The sequence below is a fragment of the Xylaria bambusicola genome (assembly GCF_022495145.1).
Source record: "Xylaria bambusicola strain CBS 139988 unplaced genomic scaffold F5B22scaffold_48, whole genome shotgun sequence".
NCBI classification, from domain to species: domain Eukaryota; kingdom Fungi; phylum Ascomycota; class Sordariomycetes; order Xylariales; family Xylariaceae; genus Xylaria; species Xylaria bambusicola.
The window spans coordinates 27,148-45,144 of record NW_025953601.1 but is presented as its reverse complement, the minus strand read 5'-3'; the positions used below and the strand labels follow the sequence as shown (position 1 = coordinate 45,144).

General features: G+C 47.8%; 6 protein-coding genes across 6 annotated transcripts; 3 read left to right on the top strand and 3 right to left on the bottom strand.

The window, feature by feature from the left end:
* The first annotated feature begins 149 nt into the window (after nucleotides 1-149).
* F5B22DRAFT_620610 (uncharacterized protein) lies at nucleotides 150-1,214 on the top strand. The gene has a single exon (XM_047975857.1). It carries the CDS (start codon nucleotides 465-467, stop codon nucleotides 798-800), a length of 336 nt encoding a protein of 111 aa, XP_047827409.1. The 5' UTR covers nucleotides 150-464; the 3' UTR covers nucleotides 801-1,214.
* Nucleotides 1,215-1,222: 8 nt separating this feature from the next.
* On the bottom strand, nucleotides 1,223-2,329 carry F5B22DRAFT_397425 (uncharacterized protein). Its single transcript, XM_047971437.1, has 3 exons — nucleotides 2,072-2,329; nucleotides 1,887-1,984; nucleotides 1,223-1,782 (listed from the first exon to the last, which is right to left on the bottom strand). The coding sequence occupies exons 1-3, from the start codon at nucleotides 2,080-2,082 to the stop codon at nucleotides 1,643-1,645; spliced, it is 249 nt and encodes an 82-aa protein (XP_047827408.1). The 5' UTR covers nucleotides 2,083-2,329; the 3' UTR covers nucleotides 1,223-1,642.
* Nucleotides 2,330-4,789: 2,460 nt separating this feature from the next.
* F5B22DRAFT_649934 (uncharacterized protein) lies at nucleotides 4,790-5,786 on the bottom strand (the record flags this gene model as incomplete). Its single annotated transcript, XM_047979237.1, has 4 exons — nucleotides 4,790-5,119; nucleotides 5,185-5,384; nucleotides 5,440-5,511; nucleotides 5,573-5,786. 4 exons carry the CDS (start codon nucleotides 5,784-5,786, stop codon nucleotides 4,790-4,792), a joined length of 816 nt encoding a protein of 271 aa, XP_047827407.1.
* Nucleotides 5,787-6,966: 1,180 nt separating this feature from the next.
* Nucleotides 6,967-8,017, top strand: F5B22DRAFT_620604 (uncharacterized protein). The gene is made up of 3 exons (XM_047975856.1): nucleotides 6,967-7,201; nucleotides 7,282-7,625; nucleotides 7,697-8,017. Exons 1-3 carry the CDS (start codon nucleotides 7,057-7,059, stop codon nucleotides 7,805-7,807), a joined length of 600 nt encoding a protein of 199 aa, XP_047827406.1. The 5' UTR covers nucleotides 6,967-7,056; the 3' UTR covers nucleotides 7,808-8,017.
* Nucleotides 8,018-8,353: 336 nt separating this feature from the next.
* F5B22DRAFT_397381 (uncharacterized protein) lies at nucleotides 8,354-10,604 on the bottom strand. The gene has a single exon (XM_047971436.1). The coding sequence runs from the start codon at nucleotides 10,093-10,095 to the stop codon at nucleotides 8,518-8,520; it is 1,578 nt and encodes a 525-aa protein (XP_047827405.1). The 5' UTR covers nucleotides 10,096-10,604; the 3' UTR covers nucleotides 8,354-8,517.
* Nucleotides 10,605-14,808: 4,204 nt separating this feature from the next.
* On the top strand, nucleotides 14,809-17,339 carry F5B22DRAFT_620601 (acyltransferase 3). The gene has a single exon (XM_047975855.1). The coding sequence runs from the start codon at nucleotides 15,392-15,394 to the stop codon at nucleotides 17,168-17,170; it is 1,779 nt and encodes a 592-aa protein (XP_047827404.1). The 5' UTR covers nucleotides 14,809-15,391; the 3' UTR covers nucleotides 17,171-17,339.
* Nucleotides 17,340-17,997: the final 658 nt, after the last annotated feature.

Below are 17,997 nucleotides of genomic sequence, written 5' to 3'. Positions count from 1 at the left end.
CGTTTGGGTTTTAAAAAAAAAAAACCCACCACGGTGGGCCCGGGGTTATGCTACTTAACTTACAATTTGTTTTTACAAAACTTTTTTTTGGGTTTTTAAAACCCCCCCCCCCCCCCCCCCCCCCAAAACCAACTCATCTTGCCTTGGCTGCCCATGAGTCGAGGCAACTGGCTTCTCGATTCTCGCCACCGGCATCTCGACTCTGCTAGTAGTCGCGTAGAAGACGCAACCAGCCAAGATTTCAAGGCCCCAGGTCATTTATATCTGCGTATCTGTCTGGATAATCGCCATCACCACCGGCACGGTCGCCACGGCGCTCGGAGTGATGGTGCCCGTTGGCAATAACTGGTATTCGATCGCGGCTGATTGCACCGATCTGCGTCACGCCCTTACGCACGGCTGTAGGCTGGCTATTGTCTTCCTATGCATACATATACTGGTATTTTCAACGCCACAATAAGTCAATGCTTATTGACGAGTCGGAAAGCGAGGCCGATAGAGGATTTGGCTCACAGCTAGACCGGTCAAATGCCCCGACACTGGAGACTTCACCATCGTCCACATTGCCTAAAGTGTCGGGGAGCAATGGGATGGGGCATACATCCTTTGCTAACGATGAAATACGTCAGCGATCACAGAAGATGGAACGAGAGCTGCGGCGGATGCTCATATTGAACGGGTATCCCTTTCTCTATGTGATTCCGTGGATACCTGGCATCACGAGTCGCTTCCTACAAGCTTCGGGGAATAACGCCGCTGCGAACAGTCGCCTGCTGATGGGCCTCCAAACATCTGCGTAGTTTGTCGGATTAGCTACCGCAGTGACGTATGGGTGGAACAAGCAATGGCAGCGTGGACAATAAAATAGAATCATGTATCAAAGACTACCTTTCTAAACACAGAAAATGGATTGCGACAACGTATAACGAGAGTATGGGTGATGACATAAGAGGAAACGCGTAAAGTGTTAATGGTCTCTAAGACCAGCTCTTCAGATATCTTCCGTATAGTGTTTACAGCGCTGATTTGGCTCGCGGATGGTTAAGGATGAAAGACCAAAAGGAGGAAATACCGGATTATTAGCTCTTTTGAGTTTCAATATCCTAACGTGACCAACTAGAAAAGGCCAGCAGTCTATGATGAAAACTAAGTCAAGTCAACACACTCCGAAGCTCAAAGAGTTAGTCAATCACGCATATATCAACCGACAGGAGCAGAAAAGTTGAGAAGAAGGTTATTTTAATTAGATAGCTGGGAATAGCGATGAGCTATGACTGACGGCCGAGAAAGCACAAGCAAGCGCCCCCTTTTTTCTCTCCTTGACCCTGCATTTTTCCCGCTTCTGTTTTTTGTGATGAGTGTGTACCGATTCCGATCCGAAAACCCCTGAAAAATAAAACCAAGACCAATCCAGCCCCCTTAACCCCTTTCCATTCCCGTTTCCCTTCCTACCGAAACCCCCCAATCCAAGTGTGGAGTGTAAGCGCCTACAGCCCAGAGAATGTGGAAACAAAGTCGCCTGTTGGAGACGGCGTTCCTCAACATGTCGTCGTCGGACTCGACAAGATCGGATGAATCTAGTGTTGAAGGCGTTGTTTATTGATTGTTGTATGAGCTGGAGCTAGTGGCTAGCTAGCAGCGCTTAGTAGAGGCCGACCACGATGTCACCGCGGACGCGGGCAGACAGGTGGACTTCGGCCTCGAGGTCGAGCTTGACACCGACGAGGAGAGCGGCAGCCTTGAGCTTTCCGTTCTCATCGATGGGGCCCTTGACAAGGTTGCCTGTTGTGCTGGTTAGTGGTGATTGTTCGCTTGGGGGGCTGAAGCTAGCAAATCTAATCGATCGCAAGAAAAAGATGGAATAGGATTGCCGATTGCCGACTTACCAGCAACGTTGTTGCCCTGGCCGGAAAGACCGGGTAGGGGAAGGGCGGGGGCACCGTATTCCTCACGGCCGGAGGTGGCGAGGGGACCAGTTCGGGTGCTATTGTTGGATAGAAGAGTTAGTAAAGACTCGGCTGTGGCCCAGCTAGGAGAGGACAATGTGGAGGTGAGGAGGGAGGCGACTTACGGAGCAGACATTTTGATTGTTGGGTTTTGGTGTCGTGAAGACGGTGTTGGAAAAGTGGTTGGTAGTGAAGGTTGTTGAGTTGGTGTGTTGTAGTGTGGTGATGATAGGAAAAGCTGTCTGATTCGGGGGGATTGTCAACCCTTATATAGACATTTCAACGTCTTCAGATGCCAAAATCGTATCCCATCATGACACTTTGACCCCGTGGAGTATGCGCGTCGAGTTCCCTTCTTTGGAGTTCATGTTAACATGCTACCGGTAGAATACTGTCAACGCTCAAACTCCGAAACGAATGTACGCTCAAACGCTCAACCCCATAAAAGCTTGGCTGCTCAGCTCGAAGATGCACCAAGTTACCATCGTCGTCGTACGGCCAATAGTACACTGTGTTGGCATGTAATACAAAGAAAGGTCCCGACGTGCATTATGTTACAGCGATATGCCGGCCATTGTTCGTTACACGACGAGATTCGTTAAGTTAAACAGAATGAAATGCTCCGATGTCTGCAGCACGCGGGTCATTGCGCACGAGCGCCAAGATAGCCACGTCAAGAGAACAGTTCAGCTTGGGCACGGACCTTCCCCCACAACAAGGGTCTATGGCCTCACCCTCAGACGCCAATTATGGACATCGGGGTTCAGCGGTAGGTGCTTGAGCCTCTCGGAAAGGCCCGAACGGAACGAGTGGTGCTCCGCTGCCGCCGTTTTGGCCATAACCGCGCTGCTTGTATGATTAAGCGCCCACCGGAGGTTGGGGGTGTCACACTGTATGGATACAGGGCCCAAAGCATATTGAGCCAGATCTGTACCAGTGCGAGGTTGTGCTGATTCTGATTCGTTGATATAGATCGAGTAGTTGTGCGCAGGGTCTGGTCTAGAGCGAAGCTAAGCGGGTGGCCAGTCCGGCATGAAATGGGTACCGTAGTTGTTCAACTGTCTTTAGTTGTGCGTTATCTGCAGCGATGTTATCTACACTGTATATCACAATTTATATAGCACGCTACGTAGCTGCGATAACTCATTTTGAGCTCATTTTCCCTCGGTGCTTACAAAAGAAAGAGGGTCCAAAGAGTGTTAAGTTAGCCAAATCGCTATGTCTACGTAACCATGTGAAGGTGTAAACTGTTAGAAACCTGGTCTTTCATAAAGAGTTGCAACGAAGGTTCTGAAGTTAGGTGTGTCAGAAGGCTTTATAAGGGTTTAGAAAAAGCTGTAATTTTCAAGGTAAACGGTATACAAACTGTCTGCTCAGGTGATAGACAGCTGGCTATTTAGTGTGGGACGGGCTGCTCGTTTAGCTTCGCTATTAATATAGTACTGCTAAAGTACTACCTAGTCTATACCTTGAACCCTGTGTTAAGGGGTCTGGAGATGGAGATGGAGACAGGGGTCCAGAGAAAGGAGTACCAAGAGATACCTTGTATATAGCTAGAAGAAGGTTGAATGCCTTAGGATTTCTGACCCTTTTAGACTTTGTGCCATAACGAGAGTCTTACTGTATACTTCGTACAGCCTTCATGCCAACCTGTATAATTGAGAAGAATTTGATACTACGGTAAGTCGAAGTACCTATGCCAGTTGTAAGTCCTACGCTAGTTGGAACCATACATGCAGCCGTGGGCAGATCTATATCAGCACGTGCTATAGCTGGCATAGAGTAGATTAATTCATTAATTAGGTAGACCATCCCACACTGCACACTGGATGTGTGTGCCTCCTATTCACTCTGATGTCTAAGAGTAGGATATAGCAAGGTATGAGTTTATTGATGAGTCTGCAAGGGGTTGGCTATCTGATTGAAAAGAATATCAACAACTAGGTGTATAATTATCAAAAAACAAAACAGGAGGATGTCGATTCAACTGACTAATTCACTTCCTGACACATCAATTGGCTGTAAGCAAGTGTCCCCGGCGACAAATAGCTAGTTCCTTAAGAAGTCATAGCCCCTATCCTACCTATCTGCACCCTACAGCGCAAGAACATACATGTACACACTGCAGTTAGTTACTATTCACTTCCCAGCGATATTGGTCCCAGCAACAATGTCTGCTCGTTTCACCTTTTCTACACTAGATAGGGGATCGGGTATCCCTGGCCTATCCTAGAAACCAGCAGAAGCATCTCCACGCTCGTTAGTGGCTTCGATCAGGTCACCCGAATCGCCAAGATTGCCATCCCACATTAGTTGCGGGAACTCCACCATACCCCAGACACTTTCGAGAAGGACATCGTGTGTGTCAGGTCCATCACACTAGCATCTGGGCCATCGCAAATAGTCGCCATAGCTCGTGACATGATCTCAAAATATGTGCGCCTGTCGTACGTGAGTAGTTCTTGGATAAGGGGGTTTCGATTACGAACCAAACATCATTGACAGGGCGAATTTATTCTAACAGAATCAGGCTTTGATGAGAAATACCCAGTAAGGAAGCATCCTGCCTATCAAACTGATATAGGTGGGAAGTTTCCAGTAGACTGGTAATCTAGACTGTTGTTGCGTTGGAGAACAAGTTCCTTGGTCACTCGCTGGACATTGATGCGAAGGCTAATACTAGGAATCCATTGAATCATTAAGTCAGCTAGCTACCCCTCTGAAAAAGCTATTGCCAATAGTGAACCTTTACCCCCTTTCAAGCAGTTCCTCACCCTACGTGTTGGGTAGGACTCATATGATTCGTTTCAGATGAACACTCTGTCGCGGTTCACGCTCACAAGCTAATGTTGACGGCTGTTTACAGATGCAACCTCAGTCATAACCTTTCGTCCATCTTGCTGGGTTTCGTTACCTAATGCTTGACTCTTTCGCCCACGGAGCACGAAAAATGCTACAACGCCTATGATGAGGAGCGATGCCACTACGACACCAACTGCGACACCTGCGATAGCACCTTTTGTAAGCCCCGAATTGGAGTCCGAGCTAGTGTTAGCGGTGTTTTCGGGCTGACCGGCTGTCGCGGTGGATGAAGACTCGGGTAGGTTGAAGTCAGAGGATGTGACATTAAAACAAGGTACTTGGGTCGAGAAGTCAGCCGCCTCAACGAAGGTCTATGGTAGAAAGTATCCTGTTTAGCGACGAGTCAAATAAGGCAGCTTCGTTTCGTTTTACATACTATGTCTGCACATGCGAAGAACGTTTGATTGCGCCCGCCAAGCTCGTTGTCTATGCTAGACCAATATTTCATTTGGATGGTCGCGTTACTACCAGCCACGACTGTGTCGGGGATGTCATTTATCTTGTAGCACTGATGACCGCTCTCAACAACCGCAACGTTGGCTACTTGCTGAATGAACTGAGTCTGAACTGTGGGATCTGTCATGCACTTTTGAGTAATGATGCCATTCTCATTAAACCTCTATCATCTTACCGTTATCATATGCTACAGAAAAGGCGACATTCCAAGCCTCATCTGCGATAGTGAGAGCGATCGATCCTTGAGCTAGAAAGATGGGTAAGGTCAGCTACGCGACGCTTGTAAAAGTAATTGCATGTATACTCACAGAGAGGAAAGCTAGTTCGATTAATGACGCCATTAGGACTACCACAAGGCCCGGAATTGTCCGTGCTGGAGCTCCAAGGCCGATCTTCAGGCCAGAGGAAGGCTACAGGGCCTTGGACAGTACCTTCGGTGCCCTCTCCATGGGCTTTACTGTCTTCGGCTACAGCATAGACGCTGTTTATGCCTACTAGTAGGGGTATATATGTGAGTCTCATTGTTACTGAAGAGCTGAGAGGACGCTGAGAGATCAATAGACAAGCAAGATGAGGCAAGAGTGGTGACACCGAAAAGATGTATAGAGTGCCGGTCATTCTATAGATATATCTCATTTTAAGTCACCGCTTCAGCCAAGCCGTGTGTCTGAGACGCGTTACTCAGTTCATGTATCTACTAAAGTCCCAACGAATTGGCACACCTCGATACCGAGGTAAGACTTGCACACAGGACATAGTCACTAGTGTTCCTTATTAACGCTAGTATCACAATCCACTGCTTCCTGAAAGGCGTGTGACTTGCTTAGCGGAGAATTCCAAGATAGTTGATTTTGGTGCTATTGGCCATTCCTATGCTTGCATTACCGGAGTCTTTCTGCCTGAATAAGACCTAAGCACACTCAACACACCATCTTCCATGATTTAATATGCATCCACGTACAACATCCAACGGATCTTAGTCATGGGTGGGATGCCATGCAACTATGAATGGATGATAGGTACGAATGGATTGGGTCTTTACCGCGTTACCCTTCTAGTGGCGTGATTTACATAGTTCGGCAGTGGCGCCGAACGGTGCCAACGTTTCAACGTTGCCAAGATGGACTATTGAGCATGGGCGACCAGTATAGTATCCAGCTACACTATTCTGAGCCTAGATGATCAGGCCGTTGGCGATTATCAATCTAATCTAATCAATCTAATCAATCAGATCAGACAAGAATTCTACAAACCGAGCGACATCGGGAGAGATGTAGGTACTGGGATAATATCTTCCAATTATCCGACCAGTAGGCTCCAAGCTCCTGACTATCAGGGACATAAGCTACAGAGCGAATTATAGAGACTTAGCATCCATCTACTGCACGACTCTCTTGCCTGGCGGCAAGCTAGTGATAGCCTAGATAACCCAGGTACCGTCTTGTCTGTAGATTGATTGCAGCAAGCCCAGCGCCATTTTCTGGCTTGACAAACGATGGCGCAATGGGGACTAAGTGGATTGTTATTGATTGCTAGTGATTTTCTAGCTTGTGTAATTGTCCGAGAATCGGAGAATCTCCAAGTCTTCCAATGTAAAGTCATTATTGGTCCCGTGATGATGAGACGAGCTACGTATCTGGCTTTTCCACTTGGGCGCTTTTGGCAACATAAATATGACACGCTTGCTGGACTTTCCGGAACTGAAAGTCTTATCATAATACACTGGGCTCTCCTAGAAATTTAGCCATAACATCACTCTCTACCTTTCTATCCCATTCCTGGTCTTATCATCATGGTCAGGAAAGACTGGATTCTTCCAGCATTTATTGCCACCCAGAGTGTCATTGCAACGATTGGTTACGATCACCTGCTATTCGTCAACCTCGTTAGCCGTCAGGACCCTGGCTCAGCCGCATATAGCTGTCACGAAGATTGTGGTAAGCGCATCTAATTCCTACATACCTAGGATCTCTCAAGCAAGGCAATTGGATGTTGACTTCCTATTGTACCTCCATAGGCGGAGCTATCACGCAAGCCCGAACTAGCGAGGATGTCTGCCATGACAATGTCTTTTTAGACGACTACAATAACTGTCTGAAGTGCGCCGGGCCGGAAAATGAAAATATCTGGAAGTATTATGGTGAGACGTTATCGAGTATCGGCGAGAGTTGTGGTCTACTAGCTTCGCCCGAGGGTAGTAAACCGGGCGGCGCTGAGACAACCAGCACGGAATTAGTAGAAGCTCCGGTATCATCAGTCGAGGCTACCATCATCACTACTTCTGTACAATCGAAGACAACCTCCAGTGAATTTAGTTCGACTTCGGTGGTGTCATCCATTACTGATAACGGAACAGCTATTGTAAGTAATACTAATATTATAAGCAGTAAGCCTTGTACAAGCACGCCTGGCTAATGCGGCGATCCATATAGCCAACTGGGGTAGCTCAGGCTCCTCCTAACGCTGGTAATGCTCTTTCAGAGAATATTTACACTTTGTATAGTTCTCTATTGTTGGGGGCATTATATATAATCATTCCTTAACAGTCTATGTTCATTAATGAAGCATGATGGTCGCCACCACAGCCGTTTCAGAGGCATCAGCTTCATCACCGGGCTCGAAGACAGACGGCACTTCACAATTCAAATGGCTTGATTGCGGAGATTAGCTAGATGACTTAAATAACAAAGCGTGTGTATTAAATATGTAGTTCAAGCAGAGCTGCCTTTAGGTCTACTTTATCTGTTCTCGCTGAAAAAGTGGCAGTTTCGGTCCACAGCATGGCGGCAATAGTGCTGTCTGTGACGAAACTGCCTTTTGTCTCTGTTTAATCATGCTTTCCCTGTATAAGCTGTGATATTATTAAGTTGGACAAGGAAATTGTTGTAGCAGCAGGGAGTTGTATAGCCTGTGTTAAGCACATCCAAAAGGAAAATCCAAAGTCGAAGATATGTGAAACGAAGGTGGTAGATATAGGTGCGGGATTGGAGTGCATCTTCCTCCCTTACTTCTACAAAGTTACACACACGTACGGCTGCACATGCGAATCGTCTATAGCTACAGGCGCACGCCCTGCAAAAGACATTTCATGAAACTTTGTGTTACTTTATAAGATATGCAACCTTGTGTTGAAAAGGGAGTTTATACAGACTTTGTGGCAATAAGACACCTCGGGCTTGGATGATGAATAGAAGCCGAAACAAAGGCCACGTGATCAGATTTCAAGTGGGTGTAACTTCATCCACAGTACTAATCACATCTGCGTCCGGAACAGCTCCAACCTCATGTTGCCTGTCACTATGGACCATACCCAGATAGAGTCTACAACGACGATATCTACAAAGCTGAAGACAAGACTTCCACCAAAGACTAGGCCATGATAACTCCATGCATTCGCTTCGTCTAGATCCTTGACCTGACATACGATAGCCCATGGTAGTACGTACAAGATGTTGCTCGCAAGACTCTGGTATAAGTACCACTTCGGACGGGTCGCGAGAAGAATTGTAGCTAGCTGCGTCGACATGGCGTAGAAGACGTAGCACCAATCAATTGTGCGCCACATATATGCTGTGACGTCGGCGACGTCCCAAGAGCCACTTATGTACCAGGCAAAAGGACGAGCTCCAAAGAAGGAGAGGAAGATGGCGATAGGAATTTCAACTACAAGCGCAATAGCCAGTGACATTAGCGCAGGTTGAACTATGGTATATACATGCCTGCGTGTGGCTTTCGGTCGGCAGTTTTCGACACCCATTTCCCATCGCCACTTGCCCCAACGATGACCGATAAGTTGCAGCGAGGTGGCTTCAAGAGCATTAACAGGGACCATCACGAGACCCCACCGAATGGTATTGAAAACCCCCCATGCAGTAGCGTACGTAGTGCCGAGAGCGACGATCGTCGTTACCAACCATAGGTAGAGCGCGTTGCGGACCGCGGATTCAAGAAATGTGATAATCCCAGGCCGAATAAGAACAGCAAGGGCTCCAACGGTCGGTCGAAGATTGCGGGCAGCTTGATTCACCGAAGTGTTGTCACTTTCATGTCTGCCATGATCGTGATAAAAGCGCAGTGTGTTGAACCAGAGAAAGTACGCCAGCCCAGTAAATGCGGCAGCGAGACTGCACACCAGCTGAACAATAGCCTGCATGTTGACGGTCGGCTTAAAAGATCCGACATGAAACCGCGAGATGATAAGGAGATCGAGGATTATATTGACGGCAAACTTGACAGAGTTAATGACTAAAGGTACATCCGGTTTATCCAATGCCCTGGTTGCCGTTGCCACAGCCGTCTCAATGGCACCAGCGAAGACGGTAAACGATGTAATCCGGACGTACTTGAGGCTTGCTTCCCTCACTTCAGACGGGACGAAGCTATCAGCAACAGCAGAAGCTGCGCTGACGAAAACGATGCTAATTATGAGACCAGCAACAGCTTGGAAGAGAATGAGAGTATGTGTCAACTGTAGTCTCTTAGCCAAATCTCTCGAGGCCTTGTCACCGATGATTACCCAGGCGGCCCGAGGAAGGCCTTCGTTGATGGCCTCCGCGGCAGTATTCAGATACGTGTAGACGTCCGTCGTCGCAACCATGGAAGAGTCGATGTTGGCAACCCAGAGCTTAGAAAGCGTCCCGTATAGTGCAGGGAGGATAAATGCCGCAATATTAAACGCGAGGGAGCCAAAGTAGCTTTCGCGATTCCACTTTGTAGGTCCCGGAGTTGATACCGGCCGCTCGCCGGAATCGTCGTCATGATCAGGCATATTATCAGCACTTGCGACAGCCGCCGAGGTGCTCTCAATGACGGGATCGTTTTTCGACTGCATCTTGTCGTCACACTTTCCCTTGATGTTTTCCTTTAGACGGAATGACTTATACTCATGTGCATCTAGCTAGACACAAGCAAAAGCCCTCAAGCTGAAAACTCTCGAATCGGTGTTCGTTTTCATCTCGTAATCAAGGTGGGGGTTGTGTGACGTATACTTTAGGGCCAGTTGAATCACGGCCGATTGAGCCTAGACAAAGTTTGAGTACCTCCATTCAGAGAATAAGGCAGATGAAACAACGTAAGGGAGCTGTTTCCCATTATCAGAGGTCTTCTAAAGCATGGCCAAAGATTGCCTGTATTGCATCATGCGAACCAATGCCGCTAAGACTGGGGTCAGCGTTATATCTGTTCTAGATTATCATGCCCTTAGGTATGCTCTGCACTTGAGATGAGGGGGTTATACAGCGAACAAGGCATCCAGGGCGCCGCCGGACATGGACTGTCAAATAAAGTATGGTGAACATGCTATATGATTTCACTTTCAAGACAGCGCTGCTTAACTCGCTGCCGGACAAAGAGGAGGCTTTTCAATTCATCATACTACACCAACCCCCTATGGCGATCGGTCAGCGTGGCTTGCGTCCAGAACGTCTAGGGGCGTAGGTATCTCGGGGGTGGGTTGGGCAGCACCATGTCATAAATGGTATCAGCAAGCGCTGTGTAGTTGTGAAACTGTTGCCGATGTCATCCTGCTTTACAAACCAAGAAGTTATGCGACCCACGGGCATTATGACGAGAAAGCCGACCGAATATATAGCGCCTACCAGCTCACTCTGCGAGTTTTTGTGCTCTTCACTCAGCACGAGCGTATAGCGAGTATCTTTAACTGAACAGCGTACAGGACAACAACGATAGTGTAACTCGACACCTTTCCTTTCCGTCTGGCATTGCGCCAGGGTCTGCGCGCGATTGTGCAGCGGCCAATTGTTTCCTGGGAGTTAAAAGTCTAATATCAATGTTCAAGAATTCGTAGGTCGGCAACTGAACGTAGAATTGACTAAGGCACCGAAAATCCAATGTTGCGCTGGAGATCTTGGCCACAGAAGAAGGGGATTGGGCAGCTGTGCATCAGCTCTGGCGTTTTCAGGCCTTTCGACACTGTCGCAATGCTGCGCCATTCTCCTTCTCGCCTTCTTACGATGCTTATCCGAGGCTGCCTTTATCCTGCATTTTTTTTTATCCTTTTCTCGCGTCAATTCAATGCGGAGGATCTATTTTCATAGTCACGGATCGAACCAAGTAGCCTTGGCAGCCAATTTTCCATGACACCGAAGACCTCACTTCAGATCTTCGTATCCTGCCGTAATCACACGACATCCTTCCGACCCCGCAATCACCCGTTCTTCACGATCTCTCGACCACCCTTGCTCATCGCCGTCTTCGATCCCGGACAACTATTAGTATCATTTCCCCGCCTCACTGTCAAGAGGGTACCGATTGCAAGCTTGGCCCGTTGCCGAAATCTCGATGATTCGAGCAAGACATCCAATGCGATTGACGCGAGAGCATGGAACCGCGAGCCAAGAGACCAAGGCTTCATAGAGCGGAACTTGGTCATACTAGTCACTTGACGGATATTGCACTTGATTACGACCATCATGGCCAGCCATCAAATAGCTTTGAAGGCTGCGGGGTACAGAACACTGGTAGTCTCGCAGCTGGCAGAGATTTGGTTATAAACATCAGCAAACAGTCAAATGCGGATTTTGAAGTCGGGAAGATACAAAACCTCATGAACAATCGCCGGATCCTACTCGAGTCGCTGCGATTCGACCAGATGGATGCTCGGGAAAGCAGTATAAAGAAAGCCCATGAACGAACGTGTGCGTGGTTCCTGAACACTTCGGAATACGTCAGTTGGGTGCAAGCAAACAACGGCCAAAGCTTCTTATGGATAAGAGGAAAGCCGGGTGCGGGAAAATCAACATTGATGAAATATATACTAGGACAGCTTCGTAGGCAAACTAATCAGTCTGCGAGCGAAGAGGTCATACTTGCATTCTTTTTCAATGCCAGAGGCAACGAGCTGGGAAAAAGTACTGCTGGACTGTATCGATCGCTGCTGCTACAACTGTTTGAGGCACGCACCGATATCCAGTCCGTTTTGGATAAGATTCAGATTGGGCATCGTTGGACGATTGAATCACTCAAAACTATCCTCGAGGAGGCCATACAAGCGGCTTCTGGCACCTCATTTATCTGTCTCATAGACGCGCTTGACGAATGTGGAGAGGCCCAAATTCGAGACATGATATCTTTCTTAAGCGATCTTAGCATTACTCAAAACCGCTTTCGCACCTGCTTTGCTAGTAGACATTATCCCCATATCTCTATAAAGATGGGACTCGGAATTGTTCTTGAAGCACAAACAGGCCATGGAAAGGATATAGCAAGCTACGTAGCTAGCAGGTTAATTATTCAAAATCAATCTCTTGCAACAAGGATCCACCAAGATCTCCTAACGAAAGCCGCTGGTGTCTTTATGTGGGTTGTACTTGTCGTATCAATTCTGAATAAGGAACACGATGCGGGCAATGAGCATCTTCTTCACGAGCGGATTCAACAATTTCCCGATGGCCTTCAAGACTTATTCTTCGGCATTCTGACCCGTGACGGTAGCAACTCAAATGGACTTCTTCTATGTATCCAATGGGTGTTATTCGCTCCGCCACTTAAACTAAAGGAAATGTATTTTGCCGTAATCTCCGGAATAGAGCCTCATAATTTGGCTCGCTGTCATTCATCCAACATTACAGAAGACGCTATGAAGAGATATATACTTAGTATGTCAAAGGGGCTGGCCGAACCTACTGTCTCGATTACGCCCACCATTCAATTCATCCACGAATCAGTTCGAGACTTTTTGCTCAAAGAAAATGGCCTTATTAGAATCTGGCCATCACTGGCAGCAAATTTTGTTGGTAGAAGCCATGATATGCTCAAAGAATGCTGCCTGACATATATTCGCATGGACCAAGTGTCGCGCATGCAAGATCCTCCTCGCCAACCAATCTATGACGCATTTCCGTTCTTACTATACGCGAATCGAAGGATTCTGGATCACGCTGAACAAGCTCAGCAACACGGTATAAACCAAGGAGACTTTCTGACAACATTTCCACATTCTAAGTGGGTCAAAATTCGTAAAGAAATCGACCTCGTTTATTATCATTCTGAAGTCAGCCTTCTGTATATCCTGATCAAGGCTAATAAGCCGGCCCTCATTCGCGCCCACCCTAATCGTCAGTCCAGTTTCGAAATTGAAAGCGAGGGGTATAGAGTTCCATTACTCGCGGCATTTGCCTCAGGAAACGAGGCAGTAATCCAGACTCTAATGGATCTCGAAGCTGATCGATTGCCAGAATCCCCCTTCGCAACTCAATATCGTTTCATGCCAGACGAACCATATCCGTGCAGTGTGCGGCACACCCCGTTCAAAGGAGAGCAAGGTCTGTTGCAGCATATCATCCAATACGGGACAGAGAAGATCTCATTGTTATATCTCGCGACGGAGCCGAATTATGATATCAATGCAAAGGGTGTAGATGGAAGAGCGATTCTGAACTACGCAGTTGAGCAGGGACATTATATGCTATCACGGGCGCTTCTCCTAAGTGGTGCCGACATATCAATCGCTGATGATTTCGGGCAAACACCACTGCATATAGCCCTGTGGACAGGGGAAACCGAATTAGCGATGCTGCTTATTGATCATGGTGCTAACATATCAGCCGTTGATAAGCTCGGGCAAACACCATTACACATATCATCATTCCAACGCGACATTGATATGACCACGGTGCTCCTTGAACAAGGCGCCAGTGTATTAGTTACTGATAGCTTTGGGCAAACACCCTTAGATATAGTTCTGTCTGAATGGAATCGTGGGATGTTGCAGCGTATTGATTCGGGTTTTACGGAAACAGCGGAATTAGCGCAACTACTTATAGATCACGGAGCCAACGTATCAGCTGCTTCTGATGAAGGGCAGACCCTTATAGATCAATTTAAGGTGGACAGATATATATTGAAACCTCTCTTGTCGCGTGGAGCCTGAGTTGGGTCGAGACATATGTAAATTATTCCTTAAACTAGCGTTGTCCAATGCTGTATCAACTTCAATACACCTAGGTAGATATAGTATTTAAGGTCAGATTCCCAGTCCGTGATGAATAAGAAGTTGTCACAGACCAGAAATGCAACAATATGCGACGAGACCACCAAAAGATAGAACAATAATGCCATCTTGGAAACCTACCGGCCTGCGCTCACTGTATCATGGTGCTGTGACAGATATCGACAAGGCAGTCGGAGCAAGGAGCGTCGGCAAGACTTCCACGACGACCCAATAGAGCACTTCGTATCGGCTGTTCAAATTTACTAATCTGTACAATCGATTGATTTCTCAAATCCTCACCTAATCGAATGGCGCAAAGCTTGTTGAGTGGCACATGTGACAGGGCGCTATAGTAGATATGCTCGGCACTTATTTTTATAAGAATTCTCATCTTTAGAGGAGAACTCAGAGGCTTTTACGCCGGTATATACGGCGCAGTGTGCACCAGTGTCGTTAATTTGCTGTGTTCGGTCAATAGCTTCGTTTAGCTAGGTAATTATCCGTGGACACATTACGTCACACTTCAGAGGTCGTCTTGAGTTCGTCTAGAAGAATTCTGCCAAGAGAATAGACAGTCAGTTCAGTAAACTATCTACTAAAGCTATTCAGGTCTCTCCTCTAATTGGCTGCAAGCCCTTGTCTAGAGCCCTTAGTGAAATGTAGCTGAAACGGCCTCTACTGTGAGGGATCAGATCATCGCCGTCACAGGCTTGCTGCAAGCCGTGTTTGTGCCTGTCTGTGCCTACTTGTGCCTGGAAAAGCCCATCAACTGTTATGCCTGAATCCCTCTTGATTGCACAAGTGGTGGGTGGGCATCATCCTATGCGGAATTCGCTCGGAACGGGGCGAGAGAGCTGATCAGCATCTCCAATCCCGCCGATCAGCACTGATCATGTTTAAAACCGGGCCAGGGTGGCTGTGATCCCCTGATCTTATGGGCCCGGTAATTTACGAGACTAAACTCCATTCGCTCGTTCATCAAGCAGAACAACCGCAGTATTACGTGTACACTATCTCGGACGTCCAGCGGCATCGCAGGCTTTGACGTCTTCATCTGGCTGGTTTGTCGCATGACCTTCGCTCCAGCGCATTTGATTATTACTGGGGAGAGTAGCTTCAGACGTGCTACATAGGTTGTCGCAGCCCAGAGAGATCAAAGTTTTTCACCGAGCCAACCATGTCATGGTTCGGCTCTCCGCAGGCGGGAAAGAAGCGTTCAGAGAAGCGCCTCTCCGGAGACTATGTCCGCAATCGAGAGGAAGGGCACGATGCATCGCTCCCACGCAGCAGGCTGAACGGGGATAACATCAGAAGTCTCGATGGATTGCGCGGCATCGCGTGCCTCCTAGTTTTCAATTACCATTTCCTGTGGCCATGGACGCCCTCCATCATGTTGGGCTACGGTGCCATGCTTCCTCAGGCCCCTGAGCCGTACTGGGAATGGACCTCGCTACCCATTCTCTGCTTATGGCAGCGCGGTCGCCCCATGGTCGCTATATTCTTCGCCATTTCTGGCTATGTCGTCAGCCGACATGTGCTGAGACTGATACACCAGAGGCGATTAGAAGCTGCCTACCAGCGTCTTGCCTCGGCTGTCTTCAGGCGTGCCTTTCGTCTTTTTATTCCGCCCACCATCAGCATGTTCTTGGTGGCTCTATTGGCCCAGGCGGGCGTTTTCAAATCCAATGAGGCCATTTACCAAGGTCCGGATTCGGCCTACATCAACGGCACCGTGACCAATGTCACAATTGGCGCCCGTTGTTACAACCACACCGAACTCGTCGTCGGAGTGACGGGGCTGGTCGACTACATGGGGTGGCAGAACCCTTTGCCTTTGGGAAATGCGACCGTAGGCCTCTGCGTCAACTCGACATCAGAGCTAGCCGGCCCTACAAGCGTGTATGACAATGCGCATCTCTTTGAGAAGAGATATGCACGTGTCTTGAACGACACTACCCGATTGACAAGATTTGAAAACCACGACTATATCTCACCGTATGAAGGCCCTGCACCGTTAGATATCGTCAACGGCACGAACATCACCTGCGGTATCCCCGCGAGATGGGTTCAGTACGGAGGCATGTGGGAAGAACACCCTCTCATACACGATAACATGACGTATGCGCTGGCAAACTTTACCCGTGTGTACGGCGAGTGGGCCAATGTTTTCACCTTCAACCCGTATCATCCGCGCTACGACCCCCATACGTTCACAATTCCGATGGAATTCCGCGGGTCCATGATCGTCTATATTTTCTTACTGGGCACGGCTGCTATCAAAGCAAAATGGCGCCTAATGCTCGCAGGATTCCTCTCCGCATATAGTTTGGTGTTCGGGCGATGGGATGTCGCTACTTTCATGGGCGGTACTCTGCTTTCGGACATGGATGTTAGGCTTTCGTCGGCGAGCCCCGGCGACACACCACTCCAACCCCCTGTTACGGATAGCTCCATAAAAAGCAGAGCCAGGCCGCACCGACGAACCTGCATGGGTGTGCTAACACGATGGACGACTTTGGTACTGGCTCTTTACCTCTTGTCATACCCTGACGCCGCCGCCGAGTACACTCCGGGTTTCACGTTCCTCGCCTACTTGCTTCCACGCTACTATTCAGCCATCGCGGGCTGGTCATTCTACGAGGCCATCGGCGCCATGATGCTCATCCCCTGCGTCTTGCGCAGCTCTCTTCTGTGCCGCTTATTAGAGAGTCGGATACCGCAGTACCTGGGAAGAATCAGTTTCTCGTTCTATTTAATGCACGGACCCGTTTTGCATAGTCTTGGGTTCTGGATTATGCCGAGGCTCTTCGAGCGGCTTGGCCGACAGAACGGCTATGTTGTGGGCTACATCACTTTGTTGAGTGTGTCACTATACCTCTCGAACTGGTGGTGTAAGCATATAGACCGCTGGAGCACGACGGTTGGGAAGAGAGTGGAGCAGATGTTGACGGTCTGATGAGGTCACTATCGGCTTTCTGTGTAGATTTCCTAGAATTTATCACACCTCTTCCAGATTATGATCGTTATCTATGTGATTATCATATATCTGTGGTGTATTTGTATCAAAATTAGAGTCATTCAAGAAGGGCATGGCGTATATATCATTAAACACACTTCATTTTTTACCCGTCGGCTTCAAATCGATGTGTGACAGATTGTGCCGACCCACGTCAAACCACTATACGGTCTTGCCTAGTATCCGTAGAAACAACATCCCAACCCCCTCTCCTCCAAAATGCGCGGAAGGTCCTGAAGTTCTTATTATCTGTATTTATTCGAATTCTGGGGCACATTTACTGCATGATTATTGAGCTACGATAAGTTCAAGATAAAGGTCTAGTGTGTTCAGTTAACTCTTGAGCCGAAGTTGACGTGGAAAAGCTTTCAAAGGAGGGAATAGGGGTTCAAAAGGTACGATAGAAACTTTATAGGTCTTCATAAGCATTGAATAAACGGTGATTAAAAATCAAAACATCCCCTGACAATTACTTTACTCACGCAAACGTATCTTTCATGACCCCGGAGTTCGATGTCTCTCGCCTAGGAAGGTTTCTAGCTAATTAATTAATCCAGACTATAGAATCCTGTCATATCGGTCTTCACGACCTTGAAGTCTGTCAATGTATCTCAACTCAGCAAGAACTTTTATTTTTCACGTTGACAAACGTAAGACCCGACTGAATGGTTGACGGAGACTTGTATACCAAATGCGTACTTCAGCGTGTGTCGGAGGTAGAATGGGGGGACTCTGGATATCATTCTCTTTTATTAATAACGTATGTA